The sequence below is a fragment of the Alexandromys fortis genome, unplaced genomic scaffold (genome assembly GCF_014885135.2).
Source record: "Alexandromys fortis isolate MF-2015 unplaced genomic scaffold, M_Fortis_MF-2015_v1.1 scaffold_8_9099976_23576923, whole genome shotgun sequence".
In the NCBI taxonomy this organism is placed as follows: domain Eukaryota; kingdom Metazoa; phylum Chordata; class Mammalia; order Rodentia; family Cricetidae; genus Alexandromys; species Alexandromys fortis.
Window position 1 is genome coordinate 12,293,502 of NW_026067899.1, and position 18,788 is coordinate 12,312,289.

General features: G+C 45.5%; 1 protein-coding gene across 3 annotated transcripts in view; it reads right to left on the reverse strand.

Moving 5' to 3' along the window:
• Window positions 1-18,788, reverse strand: part of Upp2 (uridine phosphorylase 2) — a 35,632-nt gene that overhangs the window by 3,111 nt on the left and 13,733 nt on the right. For 2 of the 3 annotated variants that reach the window (XM_050121403.1, XM_050121413.1), the window contains exons 3-6: window positions 16,845-17,003; window positions 13,766-13,880; window positions 10,030-10,239; window positions 7,858-8,004 (exon numbers count right to left, since the gene is read on the reverse strand). In XM_050121403.1, the coding sequence (XP_049977360.1) occupies window positions 7,858-8,004; window positions 10,030-10,239; window positions 13,766-13,880; window positions 16,845-17,003 (631 nt within the window). Of the gene's footprint in view, window positions 1-1,476; window positions 3,349-7,857; window positions 8,005-10,029; window positions 10,240-13,765; window positions 13,881-16,844; window positions 17,004-18,788 lie in introns of those variants that run through there. The other variant, XM_050121424.1, reaches the window with a different exon arrangement.

Genomic DNA, 18,788 nt, shown 5'->3' on the forward strand with positions numbered 1-18,788 from the left:
GCAGTGTGGCTGGCAGATGCAGGGACCACTGAGAGTCCAACTCCAATCCCTCACATAGCAGAAGGATAAAAGGAACCTGGTGCTCTGTGCTCTCCACAGAGTGAGCTCCGAGTCCACAGAGTGGACCGTTTCCCTTGGATTGCAAGGGTCAGGTCAGATCCGGAGAGAACAAGTAACAGCAATTTTTGGCTTTGCTTTCTTCACCCTGGAGAGCCCTAACAAGCTCCATATAATGATCTTGTCACCCAGCTATTTCCATGAACAAATAAAAGGGACTAATTACCCAGGACAACCTGTCAAAATGAAGCCTGCAACTTTGCTGCCATAATCCTTAGATTAGGAATGGAGGGAGCTCCTGGGAGCTGGAGGGACATTTAGTGACCTACCGATCACCAAGAACATTGCCAGCTATCTGACCCAGGCAGAGTGTAATGGGAACACGCAGGTCTAAGGCAGAGCTTACTGTGTGCTGGGTCTTGTCATAATGTCTAGCAATTCCAGCCCTCTGGCATCATCTATGGCTGTACAGAGAAGCTGATGAAAGTTGCCACTGTATCTCTGTCACATTAAAAAAAGTCATATATTTCTATGCACACAAAATATCTGCGGATAATTTTAGGGAGCCAGAGCCTCTAAGGCTCACACATTAAACCCTTTAGATGCTATACCGCTCTCTGCTCTGCCATGTTCACAGCCTCTCTCTGATACAAATCAAACCTCCAGCAAAGCAAGGTTTTTGCATTAATGGGGGACAAAGCTAAAAGGGCTGGGAGCCAACACCCATGCACACAGCAGAAACCAAATGAGCCGGCTGCTGTAAAATTGGGAACCCAGCAAAGGTTTGTGTTGTAGCTCCTGGCCTCGCTTATCTGTCCGCTCCTCTTAGCCCCGCCCCCTTTCTGCCTCTCCATCTCTGTTATTCCTCAGTGGTTGAGTGTATAAAGCCAACACTCTTTTGTCCTGGTTCGCCTGCTGTGGAAGGTTCTAGAATCTCATCATCATCAACCTAAGCCTGTGTCTCCTTTGAGACCTTGAGCTCAGGCTGTTGGGGACCTATCACAAAGCAAGTGGAGCCCTTCCCTTTCAGAGGGGCCATACAAATAACCTATTTCTCTTTCTCAAAACTTGGTCTGCTGGCCACCTGTATCCAGAGACTACAGATAATGCAGATTCTCATGCTACATCCCAGACACCTGGAACCAGAGTGGGCCGGGCAGTAAATACTCTTAGAAAACAGGTCTTTTTCATTGACTTCTCTGAAAACTACTTTATAGAGTTTCAACTCCTTTCCCAAATCAAACCAAGTTACCACAAAGGTCCATACCTGGACCCTAACTCTTTAGGTCCACAAAGTCACGCTGAATTACCCGGAAGTGAGGGTTCAGAGTGCATCCTCTGATTGCCCTGCATCTCTCACAGAAGTGTTATTAAAGATGCTTCCTGCTACCGGCATAGCTGACGATTTCACTTGTTTAATACTTCTGAACAAAGTTTAACATTGGAAGAAAGATTTGCCAAGACAAACCAAGAAAGGAAACACCTCCGATGTTTCCTTTCATTATATAACGAGAGTGGAAAAGCACAACTTACTTTCATTTTCACCCAAGAAGCCCAGAGCTCAGTCCAGGTATTTACAATTAGCGCTGGATTCCTGGGTAGTGTTTTTTGAAATCGAGGCCCCTACGAATATGCCACTCACTTACATACCCACCTCTGATTCTTTTCTCCTGGTTTTAAATGCTATTTAAACATCCCCGAGCCATTGAAAGCTGTTGCTAGTGTTCTCTGCAGTGCTGGTGTGCACAGATCATTTCTAGTAGTAACTGCAGTTCGTAACACTGTTTTAAAAAGCAACAGCCAAGAGGCAGTGATGTTGGATCTGTTCCATCCTTGTTCTTGCTCAGCCGTGTTTCCTTAGGCTGCTCAATATTCCCTCTAGACCTGGCTTCATCCATACAGAAAAGGATGACTTTCTGGACCTTTCATGCCTCTCAGTTTCCACCTCGGGCCTCACATCATCTTGTCAGTAGGAAGACCATATTGTCACCCCTGAGGAGTGACTTTGATCTGCTGAATTATGGGTCATGAAACAATGATGACTTGGGAAGACAGGCCATGGAGCCCGAGATGCTAGTCCTGGTCCCTGGTCTTGGGGTCATAGCAGAGAGAGGCCAGTGTAGGCTGTGCCAGCTACACAGAGGGTGTGTTGGCAGTGGTGAGAAAAGGCTAGGATTAGAATTAAAGCCAGTCAACCAAAAGTATACCGGCTTTAATTCAAAATATGTTAGAGTATCTCAGAGTAAGTTATATTTTCTTAATCCTGTCTTTGTCAAATTTACAAGACAAACAATAGCTAACTGTTAGAATTTTTTAAATGTTTCATCTCAAAAGAAGAAGCGTTTAAGATGATGGATATACTAGTTAGCCCATTTTGATCATTATACAGGCTGTACACATATTAAAACTTGCAATTATTATTCAACAAAAAAAAAGTAATGCAAGGTGTGGTGTGGTGACCCCATCTGTAACTCCCGAATCCTGGAGGCGGAGGCAAGCAATCAAGACCAGCTGGAGCCATATGGTAACTCCTCACCATTACCCCAGGCAAATCAAATAGTAAGTTAGCTACACATTTACACCTCATTTTTCAGATTTGAAAGTTGAACAATCATGGCAGGATCATAGCTATGCAACGCTATTCTGTGTCTGCTTAACTTTTTATTAGATTCCAGCACCAGCTCTTGGGACCACCCTGTCCTTATGGTTTGTTGGCTGAGGTAAGATACTTATCTGCTCGCAGTCTCTGCAGCACAGCACTGGCCTCTGATTTTGAATGGTGCACATTTGGGTTCTTTGGTCCAGGAACCGCCCCTGCCCCCACCCCACTCCACAGCCCTGTGTTTCCATGGGAAGGCTCCTGCCAGAAGCAGCAGTCTTTCGGGAGAGAATGGCCCAAGTCACACAGAGCTGAGGTCAAATTCCAGAGATGGTGGTGGGAACGTTAACGAACCCCAAGCCGCTATTTCTCTCATGAAGGTGTGGAGAGCTACAAATGGCTGCCAAATATCCTTGTGGAACAATTTTTCAAAAACCTGATTTTTCTTCCCTTTTGGGATTAAGAAATACGACAGCTACAAACCTAAAATAGCCATTAAAATTTTGTGGTAACATCTTTTGGGCTTTATCGACGGTCACCATGCAGGTCCCCGACACAAAGATCCTTCATTGCTGGGAACATCCACAGAAGAATTTAAAAAATTGAATTGGAGCCAGGGCTTCTGTTTCCTTTTATTGAACAGTTTCAAAGAAATTCTCTAAAGAATGAATGCCTCCCAAAGTTACAAGTAGCTGTCAAAAGAAATAACATGGAATTATTCCTTTACTCTAAAGAAAAAGCCACCGTGAGATGCAGACAACTAAAGGCATTGAGACAAACTTGAGCAGAACCTAATCTTAGACAAATATTAGGTTTCATTTATTACTGTGCAAGCTTGTGTCAAAAGGCAGCTCTGACTTTAAAAACTAGATACAGGTTAAATATATTTATCTCAAGTTCACAGCCCAAGAGGGTCATCCTCTTTAATCAGGAGTAAATTTTACTTTAAGAGAGGGACAGATGTGTCACAGATGCGCCTACTCAACATTATGTTGTTTTTCTATTGTCCAGTGGTTGTGCATTATTCCGAAGGGGCAGCTCACTGATGCTGGGTGATTTTAAAGTCCACTACCTCCTTACCCGGATCTCTGTTAAGGTGGCACTGGATCCCTATTACATTTGTCTGGGGCAGCGAGCAAACGAACAGCCATGACAGATGGGTGTTGATGGCCTTACTCCAGGCGGTTTGTCCACCTCCAAATAACAACAGACCCTGGGACTGCAGGTTTGCAGAAATCTCACGGCAAAGGGAAATCTTGGCTCCCGTCCTCCAAACAATTCTGCACCACTAATGTGACCCGGGAATGGAGACGCTGGTTTTCGATGGCCATTTTCCAAGGTCAAGTAGAGACTGGTTGCCATTCTTTATACTCATACACTCAGCAAATATGGATTGAGTTCCCATATGGCAGACATTAGTCTAGGCGTTGGGCATGGAGCAGTGACAAACTTCCTGTTATTCTGGCGCTCCATCACAGTAGAGAGAGAATGAATATCACCTTTATGCACTGGGCTGATTTGTTTTCTGTCAACTCGAAACAAATTAGAGCCAGCTTGGAAGAGGGACCCTCTGTCGAAGAGCAGTCTCTATCACTCTGGCCTACGGTATGCCTATGGGGCATTTTCTTGATTAATTATCGATGTGGGAGGACCCAGCTCACTGTGGACAGTACCAAGCAGGTGGTCCTGGGACGTATAAAAAAGCAGGCAGAGCAAGCCATGGGGAGCCAGCCAGTAGCATCATAGGGCCTGACTTCCCTCAATGATGAACTGTGACGTGGAAGGGTAAAGCACATAAACCTTCTCCTCCCCACATCAGAGTGTATATCACAGCAACAGACAGCAAACTAGAGCAGGCATGACGCTAAAGCAATGCATAGGTTAATGTATAAGCAAACCAGAAATTGAGCTAATGGTGTTGAATATGCAACAGAGAAGCAAAATAAATGATCTAAATATTAATGATTGGGCTTGGGTACTCATACAATGGTCCCCTGAGAGGCCAAGTCTCATATTAATCGAGAAGATAAGTGGTGAGGTACATGGACACAAGCCCTCCATGGACCAGAGAGATGCAGAAATGATCCATTTCTGCCTGGGTTGGGTTCCAACTCTGCGACTGAGTCCTCTGAGTTAGAACTCGGGTTCCTGAAAGAGCGGTGTTAACGTATGGTGATATCCGAAGGTAGAAACAATCAGTTCTCACATGGTTGTGAACTCCTGTTGGCTGAACAGCTGTCTGATAATATAAAAAGACAGAGAAGGCAGCCAGGAGAGTAGGGTGGGCTGGGCTGGTAATAACTGTGGAGGAGGGGAGTCAGTGTCTCGAGAGCTGGAAGCCCACGGATTCTAGGCTCTGGGGTCAGGTGGGACTCCTTCGTGCTGCTTGCCATTCATGTCCTTTCAGGGTTCTGCTAGAGCAGCAGCGTGAATGCACCCGCAGCCCTTCCTTCAAAGCTTTCCCAGCTCACAGAGTGGGCGGTAAATGGGCTAAAACGGAAAAGGGCTGTGTGGCAGTGCCCAAGCTTTACCTCTGGAAAGGGGTGAGGGAGAAGATGCTACGCGGTGGCAGTGAAACATGGGGACATGATAGCAACCCGTGCATGGGCCTTGTGCCTTGACAGTGGATCTTCCCCAGCCAACAGAGCACAGATGCACTTTTTAAAACAATGGTGTCTTGGGGATAAAAGCAGCCCCCGTGACTGTGAAGAAATCTGGAGAGTAGTACTCGGGTGAACTAGAACTGAGGAGCTGCAGAGCTGCGGATGGAGCCTGTCGGCAGCCATGTAAAGGTCTGCAGGATGTAAAGGAGGCTGCAGCCGTGGCTGGGAAGACGGAGACCTGCAGGGATGCTGAAAGCAGAAAGCAAAGCTCCAGCAGCAGCAGTGAGAGTGGATTGAAGCAGGAAGACAGAGGAAGGCAAGACGTGAAGGAGGCCTGCCTGCAGGTGGAGGTCAGAGCAAGGTCATGAGATCTGCCCTCCAGGACAAAGAGGCTCTCTTAAGAGAAGAGAAGAGCTTCCCTCGGGTCTCTGCAGGAGTCTCAAAAGACAAAGGCAGATAGATACCCAGAATTCACAAGGCTACAGTGGTCCCTGGAGGCCAGTAGATGCCTTTTGCAAAAAGAACCCATGGCCATCAGCACACCTACACCTGCAGCCTGCTGGCTCAGCAGTTTACATTCGACCATATTGGATATCAGATTCTGATCATTTTCATATTTGCAGAGGTCTGAACTAAGCGGTCACTTGTTTCCATAATAGAGAAAGCCCAAAAGGCCTTTCCCGGAGCAGGAATCTGCACTGCTGCCTAAGTGAGGTCAAGCGGTCCTATGCTTGCTAATTTGTTTAGGGGAAAGCGAAGCCTATGGTTTCTCTGAAAATGAGGATTCTAGAAGGGCTTGCAAATGCGGGCGGGGTGGGGTCTGGGAACACGTCACGCGGTTAAACTGCTTGCTGTGCGAACCTAACTAAACGCCTGGTAAGTGTGGAGACCTGCATGTAATCCCAGCTGCTGAAGGCAGAGGAAGTGTCCCCCCCCCCATTTCAGCAATCTGCTCAGCAGAACCAGCCATGTCAGTGAGCTCAGGGTCCAACATACGTAGAGGGGCAGCTGAGGTTGATTACTGTCCCCAGCTTCCACACGACATGCCCACGCATGCACATGTGCCCACACACATGCTAACATGCATACATACATGCACATCACACACATACCTACACATGAAAGGGGAACTATCAAACGGCACGAGGAACAGTTTGTGGGTCTTCACCCGTAGAGTACAGGGATTGGCATGGACGTGTACGTGTATTCTGAAGTAGGCGTGGTTAAAAACAGTGGCTCTTAACTAATCTCCTTATTGACTCTCTCTTATTCCAAAGTCCATTCTCAGAAATGTTACCACAAGTGCAGTGTTTATAGCATGCGTATGAAAATGTATTGGCTCTAAGACCAAAGGTTAGAACTCAGGGTTCTTTAGTGATGTTTTTATACTCTGGGCAGAAGGGAACACTCTCCTGGTATTATGTGACATTACTGATCCTCTTCGGGTTCTGTGACATCACTGATCCCCTTCGGAGTCTTCCTCGCGTCCCTAACTTTAACTTTGGTCTCCTCCTATCTATATCTATGCTCGCCGCATCTCATCTGCCATATTCTCTTCAAATGCCATCTTTACACCATCAGCATATACGTTTCTTTACTCCTCCAGTCCTAACCCTCCATCGGAGCCCGAGTCAGAAGTCCCCCTGCTTACCGGACCTTCATTTGCATGTCACTGTCACCAAATCCTCACCTAAACATGTTCTGTCCCCATCGTGACAAGCTCACTCCTCTGGGAACTCTGAGGGTCGGCCTCGTACCTGGAACTCACCCCGAACTCTCAGCGGTTCCTGCTGGGGTTCTCTTCTGAACCCGTGCAGAGTCTGACGCCATGGCATCACCCTCCGCTAATCACCTTGGTGCTTCGTACTTTGCTAGAAGCTGTCCTGGCCTTTTTAGTCCCTTTCCCGCTTCTTCTCTGGCCCCCAGAGAACCAGAGAGCTCAGAACCCAGAGAAAGTCTATCGAAACTTCTCTCAGGCACCTCCCTGTTTCCAGACAGAAAGCCCACATTTTAACAGGGAGGCACACAACCTGCCGGTCTCCCCGACACCTCCCATCTCTCACCGTTCCACCCTGCGCTTGCCTCCACCTGCTCCCGCAGCACACCTGTGTGCTCCTGATATATTTAGCTTTCCATTTACACTTTCCAGAACGTGCTTCCCAGGTTCCCATGTGGCCTTTCCCAAATGGCACCTTCCCCTCCTACCTTTTCCTGACCATGCTAATTAAAATTATGACTGATAGACTATTTTAGGAATCTCTCATTTGCATCCTGCCTCAACAAAAGCAGTTATGAAAGGAAACGGCAGCCACCACCGAGATGGAGAACAAGGAGCTTGCAGTTGGGTCCTAGCTACACCATCAGCCAGCGTGTGCCCTTGGCTTTTTGATCCCTGAGCTTTGCTTCCTCATAACCATGATGGGAGCAGTGTCCTACCTGCCCACCAAACACTATGAGGTAATGTATATTCTGAGTAATTTTAAAGCGTGCATTCGACACAAAACAAAAATTATCTGGGCCCCCTTCCCTCCTCCCGAAGAATGAACCTAAGATGGCCTTAAAGAGGTGCGGCGTCCTTGGCATTCGCAAGAAGTTTACCTCTCAGACCGCACAATCCACACATGGCTGCAAATACCGTAGACTCCATCTCAATGTTCCTGACTCCGGCTTTGTATGCTCGCTTCAAGTAGTCCAGCTTCTTCTCTCTCGAAAAAGAACACAAGGCTCCATCTAGGCGGGCCTGGCCTGAAAAAGGACGGAGTGATTTAGCGGCTCATGTCCCACCTCAGTGGCAGTGTTGTTAGCGAAAGACTGCCCAGTGGTGCAGGGCTCTGCCTCTGTCTTCACCTCTGGAGTGATCCTCCCCTGGGGAATCAACCTGGCTGCTGAATCTTTTTTTCCAAAGAGAATATGCCCGCACCTGGCTCAAATCTCATAAAAGAAGGTAGAACATCCATATAGGGAAGAGTGCCCCAGCTCTAAAGGACAGCGGGGACATCAGGAGCCAGGTGAGAGGGTCACAGGGAAAGTTTTCCTTTGAGAAGAAACTCAGATTGTCCCAGTGGCAGGGGCCCCAGGCCAGGTGGAGACATGGGGCGGGCAGGGTGGTGGGGAAGAAGGGCTTCTTACCCTTCATGCCTCAGTGACGCTCCTGAGGCAAACGGTTTAGACACTGCCATGCTCTGTATGACCACCATGGCCAAACAGGCAAATGGCGTGTCCCTTGTCCCTCACAGACCTCTCAGGCTTCATGCTAACCCTTCGCTTGAGTTTTCCCTTCCATATTGTCCCATTATTTCGGGCTTACTTCACTTCAGTTGACCAGTGGGGACAGAAGGAGGTGGAGCACAGTCTGATGTTACCTCACCCCGTGCCTGCTGCCATGTGTACATCCTGAATTTTCCTACCCAGCGGTATCCGGATGGAAGCCAATTGCCATCCATTATTTGCACCATCCCTTCCGGAAGCCTTTCCTGTCCTTCGCTCCTATTCTCCGTGGCTTCTGTCCTGACAGTGAGCCTTTCCCTGTTCCTTCTCTCTTCTCCGGTGCTGCCTGCCAACACCTCTAACAGTGTTGTTTATGCTGAGGCAAACCCGAATGGCTCAGAAGCCATGGGTAACGCGAGTGGAAGGGTCTGCCTAGGCAGATCGGTGTGGCCTCACTTCACCAACCATAAGCAGCCCCAGATGTGGGCCAGGGTTTTCCAGGGCCGTCATGCATGGAGCATTTTGTACCTTTTAACGCTACTTTATGTCATTCGGAGAAGCCAAAAATCTGAATTTCTCATATGAACAGCTCTAGAAATTACAAATGTTGGCAAAATAATTCGCATTTGGAACAGTATCTCACGGGTCAATGGTAACACTGACGCCACCAGGCTTCGGTTTATGAGCTGTGACGCAAACGCACGGGTGGGTGACCCACTAAATGAAGGGCTTAAGAGGCGACATCCTAGAACAGTCTTAGTCTGTCCATCAGTACCTCAAACACCTTCGCTAACCTGAACAATGCAAAGAGAATACAATCTATCTCCCTGTATGGCTTTTAGATTCTTAAAGTACTACATAAACTTTGATATAGAGAAAAGTAAAAGATGATGAAATCTTAAGATTAGCTGTGATTATTCTATGAACACAATTACAGCACAAGATTTGTTGGAAGTCCAACGTACTGTGACATCAAGGTAGGGTAGATTCTTCTGTAATGAATACAGTCTGTCCTTGGGGCTTGTTGTGTCTTGTTTTGGTTTTGACTTGCCCCTCATCCCTTGGAACAAGAGCTGCTATTTGGCAATGACCTTCAAGTTAACTCTATGGAGACCCTATGTTCTTGGCTATGGGATAAAAGATCCACCCATTGGATCTGTTTAATTGAACTTTTCTCCTCAGTTCCCGGTCTTATTTCCTGCCCGGTGTTCAGGTGAATGGCAGAAGCATAGGACCAGCGTATTCCTCTGTCTTAGAGTTAGCAATCTAAGTAAAAGTCATGAGCAGAGAGAGAGAATGCTGTCAACATCACTAATTGCATTTTAGTATTCAAACTGATAGAGGATCAAACCCATTCTAAATATCAACTCATTCTGCATGTTTCTCAGCTGCTTATTAAGCCCTCATGGCGCTACACTTTAGTAAGTAAAAAGGCTATTTGTTGCCCCCTTGAAAATCTACATGATTAACTTGCTAGTATGCAGTTTTAATATCAACTGTGGGTTTGTATAACCAGCTGCCAGTATTTTCCTACTGCCTTCGCGGCGTGTACAGGATTCTCACCTTCGTAAAAGTCATAGGTACACATCGTGTGTCCGATGAGGGTTGGGAAGCTGAAGATTTCTCTGCTACAGTTGAGCAAGTCCATAGCCAGTTTCTTGTCAAGTTCAGTGTTTCGGGTGACCACGTTGTCCAGGATTACCTGCTCAAACCGAGGCTTGAAGAAGGAGTCTACAGCTGTATCTGTTATCACAACAGACCCGGGGGCAATCCCTGCAATACGGAATAAATAAGCGATCCCAGAAGATGGCGCAGAGTGACTTCTGTGACATGCAGTATGGAACCTACTCTGCCAACACGAATTAATGCTGTTTATTAATAATTGCCTTGCTTAAAATCTTTAAAAATATTTTTTTTCCCTGAAAGCCATCAAATAACCTTTAGAACAGACATTTTCATTGGCTGTCTACCCAGATTCGCATTTACAATGTGGTGGGGTTTAGATTTCAAGACAAACATGACTCTTGGATGTGCAAATTAGTGCCAGCCTTCAGGCTCAAACTTGAATAAATTAGGTCAGGAAGAAAGTAAATGAACCTGCCAGCAAGTAGCTTTCATAAAGTGATGTGACTACTTGATATTTAATCTCCCTGCAGACTCCTCGATTACTATAATTTCTTGGCAGCTCTCTCCACTCTTCCTTCAGATGCTCATCACATAGCCTCCTTTTCCTCCCGGGCTCCATGCAAATTAGGCCTCTTGGCTGACCTTCCCTTGCTGCAAAGTCTGCCTTGCTCAAGGGGCCTGGACCCACTGAGATGCCATTTTCTGTCAACTCCTCCTCTCCCTGCCTGGGTGTGTTCTTGCTCTCCCGACTCCTTTTCTTTACACTGACGCCAGCATTCCTCAGCTGCCATCCGGAGTCACTCCCTTCCAAAAGTCCTAGCCATGGGAGGGCTAACCAATGAAATAAGCGTAACTAAGTAAAAGGCAGCAAATATGGGTTACAGTGAGCGTCCACCTTTTGATTTGCCCTGATCTCTAATGAAAACCTGGGGAAGAAGGTGTATCTCGATGGTGCCCTGGGCAGCCTCTCTCTGAACACTCATTACACTGTTTACAGTCAATTTGTTTGTCTAGCTCTCTAGTGGAAGAATACAAGGTGTATCAAGTTAAAAACAGTGCCAGGTCATCGCCCTCTCCCCAGGTCTGGTGCTGTGCCTATCGCATCGTGAGTATTTGGTAGAAATGTGGTCAGCAAGCACATGCTTCTGTAAAGATGCTACACAACACAGGTCCGCAAACTCTGGTCCAAAGGCCACATGTCACTGTCCTAGTAAATGAAGCCTTGTTGCGGCATGACCACGCATTCATTCACATACTGTCCTTGCTGAATCTGAGCTATGGCGTGGCATTGAGAACTAGCAACAGAAAGAGCATAGTGTGCAAAGCCCAGCACTTTTACTATCTGGCACTGTACAGAAAATGTTTTAGCGACCCTGGATATGGACTACAGACTCATCCTGGTTTAGGATAAATTCCAATATGCCAAACTAGAGTTAATTACAGAACACTTTAAATTTCCACCTAGACACCCAAGACAACTGTCCTGTTTAATTTCTGTTGTTGAAATACAACATCGTGACAGGGAGACCAGGTTTATGTTGTTTACAGTTGCAGGTTATTATCCATCATTATGGGGAACTTAAGGCAGGAAGTAGAAGCAGCCGGTCTCAACCACAGTCAAGAGCAAAGAAAAAATTAAATGCACATGTACTTGCTTGCTTGCGCTCAATTCCATTTCCCTCCTCTTACACAATTCACAACCCCCTGCCTATGGTCACATCCACATCACTGAATTTAGTCAAGACATTCTCCAGATACACCCACAGGCTGACCCAAGGTAGATAATGCCTCTGAGACTCTCGCCAAAGGATGCTAGGTTGTGTCAAGTTGACAGAGGAAGCTAAACATCACAGTAGCCTCTGAAGGTATAGCTCCGTTTGGTAAGTTGCATTTTAAGTCAGCCAAAAATAAGGGACTGCTTACATTGTTCAGAATGTCCTGAGATGCTGAAAATATGTTTTCTTTACACTGCCGTGACACATAGATTCATCAAAGAAGCATTGGTAGCATTTTTGTCTTAAAAATGCACTTTAATTGCTTATATTTCCCTTATCAAAGTATTTTCTCAGTTAAGGAACTGATGTCAGCAAAAGAATAAGTAATATCTGTGTTTTCCATCTTCAAATACAGTTTCGCTTCAAACAAAACGGATGAGATTGTCTTAGTTATAGCATTAGTAATGAAGATGCAACTCTAAAATGAAGCTGTTTCCATCAGTATAACAGTTTAATGTGCTTCTGTTGACAGGCCTCCATCACGCTGTTGGTACTATCTTGTTGTTGTCTGTACCGTGTTATCATGGAACACAAGACCATGATCATGATTTAGATGGTCACTAGAGTGACTCATCATATCACTGGAGACTTGTTCATATCAAGTGACAATTGAAACAGTCAGGAGAACAGAATGTGGACCTGTGACCTCAGAAGACAAATCAGTGTATCCCACAAACCAAGAATTACAGTAACCATGTCTTTCCCAGGAATGCTGTTCCCTGAAACTGATTATTTGGGATGCTGTTGGGTAAACCACCATCTAGAAGGATGCTGATCAACACTGGTTGCTTATATTCTCCATTTCCATTTAAAAGAGGACCCACTAATGTTTGGGGTTTTTTTTTTGTTTGTTTGTTTGCCCACATATGCGGGGCTTTGCCTGTCTTTGTTCTCAGATTATAGTTCTGGAAAGGCTGTGGTTCTTTTTAACTTGCTTGATATCAGCCAGCGCCGTCTGTGACACATGCCACTTCTCTGGTCCTTTGAAGATTTTTGAGAGCTCCTCTCGCTCCAAAATGCTTACTTGAGCAACGCAAAGGGATTTGTCTTTTAAAAGCTCACTCCCTATTATGTAACCATGTAGTCCTGCCACTCTGTCAGCCAAACCTTCCCATTGAGAGTGGCGTGTCTGCATTTGCATGTAGTGACATGGTCAAAGGACACCCTGAAAAATCTACTCCCTGAGAAACGATAGAAGCGAGGCAGGGAGTCTCTTGGAAAAACTTAGGTAGCCACAGACTTTCCCTACCAGCCCACAGGATCCTTTCTGCTATGCAGTCAGATTAAAGACACAACCAAGCAAAGAGCAGCAAGATCACCAAGAAGAGCCAAAAGCAGCATGTTGCTAGTCGCTAGTTGATATAAGGTCTGATACTTAGTAGATAAAACAGGCAAAAATCCATGCAACTTTCTTGACCTGAACACCCTCATTTCTGTTAGGTAAAAATTTCTCAGGCTCAAAACCAGCTCTTTCCATGTGCTTATAAGTTTTTGTCAACTTGACTCAAACTAAAGTCACCTGGAAAGAGGGAGCCTCAACCGAGGACTCTGTCCTTCCCATGTTGATTTTGATCAAAGTCTTTTATCACAGTAACAAAGGAACAAACTAGAACATGCTATAAACCACACTTTCTAATAATTCCACTCTTTTTTATGTGAACAAAAGTGGAATTACACATACACACACACACACGAGAGAAAGAGAGAGAGAGAGAGAGAGAGAGAGAGAGAGAGAGAGAGAAATAAAGGGGAGAAGAGGAGATAAATCCTTAAGTCCAGCCTCCCATGAGTTCATGTGGATTTCCGTTGGGCTCCATGTATGTTGGTGTGCTGTGGATTAACACAGAGACGTATGAAAAAAAATCTCAGTTTTAATGGTAGAAAACAGTCTGTCTCACCAATTCCCCCTGACGTTCCGATTCGGATGATGGTGACGTCACAGCAGCGTGCATGGTGGAGTAATTTGATGAGTTCGTGGAGCATAATAGAAATAGAGGGGATGCCCATCCCGTGCTGTTGAGAGAGAGAGAGTCGTTACACATCTCACACATGCAGAAGTGAGCAGGACGTATTTTTTCTTCCTTACAAGTTAACAGCCCTTGTATAAATTTACATAATCATTAAGACTGTGACCATGCTCGGGAAAACATAAGTCATCTCTAAGTGATGCCTACATGGCATGCTGATGGATGTGTCTATCTGTGAGGACTTGAGAGAGACATCCTACTGCCAGTTAAACTGGCAAGAACAGAGATGGGAGGGCCGAGTACAGGTGTGCCAGGGCAGGGTCAGCTTTCGTCTCCCTATGAGGCTCTTGTCAACGAACTTCTGTGAAGAGCCTCCCTCTTCATACACAGTTGACATGGAACTGAAAAGACATAATTTTGGCTGCCATTTCACCAGTCTTACTTCACCCTAACCAGTGGAAAGAAACAAACCCTTTTGTTCAAATGTAGCCTCAACCGTTTGTTGCTAATTCCATGTGAGTTCAAAGGACTCTAAGGGAGAAACTTGGCTTCAGTTTCCAACCTGCTGTGGGATAACCCTTCTGTACGCTGAGTTCATATACATATATGCTGTACACTGTATATGTTGCTCTCATTGGCTGATAAAGAAAACTACTTTGGCCTATAGCAAGGCAGAATATAAGCTAGGTAAGTTAGCCAAACTGAAGATAGAGAGAAAGAAGCATACTGGTAAAAGCCACAGCTTTGTGGTAATATATAGGTGAATAGAAATGGGTTAATTTAAATGTAAGAGCTATTTAGTAGTAAGCCTGAACTATAGGACAAACATTCTTTAATTTATATTAAGCCCCTGAGTGATCATTTAGAAGCAGTTGCGGGATGGGGAGGGACAGAGAAACCTCTGTTTATACCACTCAAGAGTTTGAAGCTTATGCCGAATCCGTGAATCAGTTTAAATTGCCATCGATCATGACCACAGCCTGGTTTAACTTAGCATTTATCTCAAAACAATCACAGTCACCAGACTAGGGGGTCACTTGACACAGGCTAGAGGATTTAGCCATTTTCGGTGGTTCTGTTACATCTAACAAATCTTCAGAAAGACCTTCCATGCTGTAAGTTGTAGAAACTGGAGTTGAGTTTCAGTGGCGGCTATTGCACTTTTAACATGATGGCAGATATGTTAATATGTCCATGGCCGTAGAGACTTAGGGAAACCACTAGAGCTTTGGTCGTGATGTCCTCAACCTGAGCTCCCTCTCCTTTCCTTTATCAAGAATATTAAACTGTAGAAACCAGGAGCCTCTGGGGTCACCATTCCTGCCCCCCATTCAATATGCCCTGATTTCTGAAAGCTTAGTAAGCCTCCTGGACCCAGGAATCAAATGTGCATTGATCTATGTATTCAAGATTGGCAAGTTTGGGGCTTTGACACTCGCTCTGCAATGAATTAATAAAATACCATTTGCTGCAACTGTAAACTAGAGGATGAGCTATTGTTTTATCTCTTAGGTTCTTCTAAACCAGCCATTTGTTAACCTAGGCTCAGAACTTATGTTTCAGTGTGATGATAAAATTATAAATGGATTCTTGTGTTTCTCTTGCAAAGAGGTCTATACTGGGAACCCCATGCCTGCCTAGTATTCCTTTTTATTTTATTTTTTCTTTATTTTACATTCCAACCATGGTTCTCACTCCCCCTCCTTCCTATTCCCTCCCTCCTCCCCTCCTCCTCCTTTTCAGCCCACTCGCCATCCATTCCTCCCAATGGGTAAAGGCTCCCACCGAGAGTCAACAGAATCTGGTCTGCCTAGTCTTCTAAGGAGCTAGCCTTGACCATCTGGGCCATGTTCCCTGATAGAACACAAGGTTACCTCTGGCTTTGTCTTATGAAGCTCTTCTGATCATTTAGAGTAGTTTCACTTTTGGGATAAATTTTAGTTTTTCTTTCTCCATTTACCATACAAGATAGGACAAATAATTATAGTTCAAAGGATTGTAACTGAAAAGTTAATAGGACAACATCAGGGAATATTTAGCTTCTTCTAAGGCAGATAATATATAATTTTTTATTGAATGAACAAATTAATGAAAGAATGGATTCTGCCATTAGAAGCCAAAGCAGGGTTTGGGTACTCTTGTCCTAGAGGGAATACCAACTTCTCTACCACTGTAGTATTCTATGTGTTTTCTTTTGTTACCCAGTGTTCTCAGCTCTCCTTACATTTCATCACTGAGTAATCTGAGCAATTTTAGAGCTCAATGAATCATGACTGTTCCCTCATATAGAGGGCATTTCCAGCTGAGGTCTTCAGAATTGTCTCATCTATGCAGGTCTTACTCACTGTCCGCAGCTTATGCCCTTTGAGAGGACCACCATATCCAAATACACGCCAGACTCAGCATTTTACTTCTGCATCCAGCCGTGCACGGAGGGCTGAGGCAGGCGGAGTGAGTGGCTGTGCACAGACACCCTTCTCAATGCTTTCTAGTGGTGGGAACTGCTCAGAGACTCATTCTGCCTTCACTTCGTCTTTAGACAAACAGTGTCCAGAACAGCTCTCAGGTTCTAGAGAGGAGAGCATGCCACACGAGGTCTGTGGAAATGCGCTTGCAGCTTCTTAGCAAGCTTAGTCATGGTATATTCTAACGGTACCGAGAATTGGCCTCTATGAAAAATTCAGTGTTCCTAAAGCTGGATAAAGGACAGAGGAAGGAAAATGGCTGGAGAGGGAAGCATGTTGATCAATTAAGAATAGAAAGATGGTGAGCCTTGAAGACCATTGTCCTTGCCTCAGACAGTTAAGTAGTAAGTGAAGTGTAAAGGTAGTGGTGACCCTACAAGCTCTGTCCTGCCCTGGAAACCTTTTTCACTGTGCCAACCTCTTCACTTGCATTCCTTGTACCGGTGAAGGCAAGGCAGAGTTGGGGGAGAGCTGTGTTCGGAAGGTATCCCAGCTTGGGTTCCAGCCTGAAAAGGCTGGCTGGCCTGCAGCTTTCCCGTACTTACACTGATGGAAAGCACAGGGCCGGTCTTGAACATGCAGTATCTGTCTGTTCCTGCGCAGATGTCTTCAATGTCTTCTCCATCTCCCTCCAGCTGGAGTTCCTTGTGCATAAACTGTGCAAACGCTTTCATTCTGTTGGGGCTCCCACCGACACAGACGAACTGTCAAGAAGAAGGAAAAGGAATCTGCCATCGTCACTCTGATAAGAGCAAGGGTCAACATTCAGTACGAGTGTTTTTTACTTTGCTATACAGTTAATTTACTTCTGAGCATGGGCAGAGGTCCTGGGTTGCGTTCAAAATTTGGCTCATTTGCATCATTAGCCTGAAAGAAGGCAACTACGTGCAATGAATTATGTACTGACCTAGTGAAGAAAATCATAAGTGCTGGCATTGGTCAAGGACGTATTTCCTGGTGGCTTTGTTTATAGTAACATCAGCTTGGCATTGCCATCGATATAATCACCCTAGTGGTGGCGGACACTCATACGACAGATGTTCAGTGCCAAGTCCTGAGGACGTGGACCATAAGCGAGGGGAAAGTAAAGGGACAGTTGCCAGTTTTACTGTGTTGTCTGATTATCTGTCCTAACCTTAGACTTTTATTTTAAATGTACTATGATAACTTCGGGCTTGACAGGACTCTCATCTCAAGGCCTTTCTGCTCTTTACTGAGAAAAACTCGTCATGGAGCAGGGCTTATTGTTAAGGTCAGAAGTCGACTGCAGGATTTCATCTAGGCCACTAATTTGTTTTTCGTATTGTCTGACTTTGGGGCAGATGTTGCCGTCAATAGGTTGTCATATCTATTCGAATATGGTGATCATTGGCATGCCTACACCCAGCATTCTAAAGTTACAGATTTGTGAGTTTGAGCACAGCCTTGGCTGCACAGTGCATTTGACCAAACTAGAACACAGTGTAAGACCCTATACCAAAAGTGAATTGTAATTGCTCATGTCACAACTTGTTAGGGCTACACCAACCCCAAAGACAGAAGAATACTCCAGAGAGAGGGAGCAGAGTGGCCTTTTGCGGGCCTGCATGAGAAGGCAACTGGGTGAGCTCTAGGCAGGGGTCAGAAACAGAGGATGCGCAGAGCATTTGAAGGTCGGGAGGAAGCAGAGCACACAGATGCTGATGGGCAGAAAACCGCTTAGCAACAAAAGCCACAGGGTGTGGTGCTAGTGTGTTGTGATATAGTGTAGGAGATGTGGTGTGTGTGGTGTGGTGTATGAGGTGTGTATATGTGGTGTGGTGTGAGAGTTGTGTATATGTGGTGTGAGGTGTGTATATGTAATGTATGAGGTGTGTATATGTGGTGTGGTGTGAGAGGTGTGTATATGTGGTGTGAAAGGTGTGTATATGTGGTGTGGTGTGAGAGGTGTGTGTATGTGGTGTGAGGTGTGTATATGTAATGTATGAGGTGTGTATATGTGGTGTGAGAGGTGTGTATATGTGGTGTGGTGTGAGAGGTGTGTATATGTGGTGTGGTGTGAGAGGTGTGTATATGTGGTGTGGTGTGAGAGGTGTGTATACGTGGTGTGGTGTATGAGGCATGGTGTAGGAGGTGTGTATATGAGGTGTGTGTATGAGGCATGGTGTCTGAGGTGGGTATGAGAGATGTGGTGTATATGTGGGGCGGCATACACAGTGTGGTGAATGGAGTAAAGCCCAGAGAGCAGATGCTGTGAAATGCTGGAAAGCCACCATTTGAACGTAGAAGGCAAAACTGGTTTATCCCTGATTAAGTAACTTCCTCAGTGACACATGAAAACGTAGAGTCCTCAGACCACCATCGTCAGAGCTCTCAGGTTTAATCAGGCTGAAGTGGGCTTGAATACGGAAAGGAGCATGCATAGATCCTGGCACCTTCTCAGTGATCACAAAAGCGGACTTCTCCTTTGAAGATCAGGCAACACTGCCTAGGCCTGCCCTTTGAGCTCA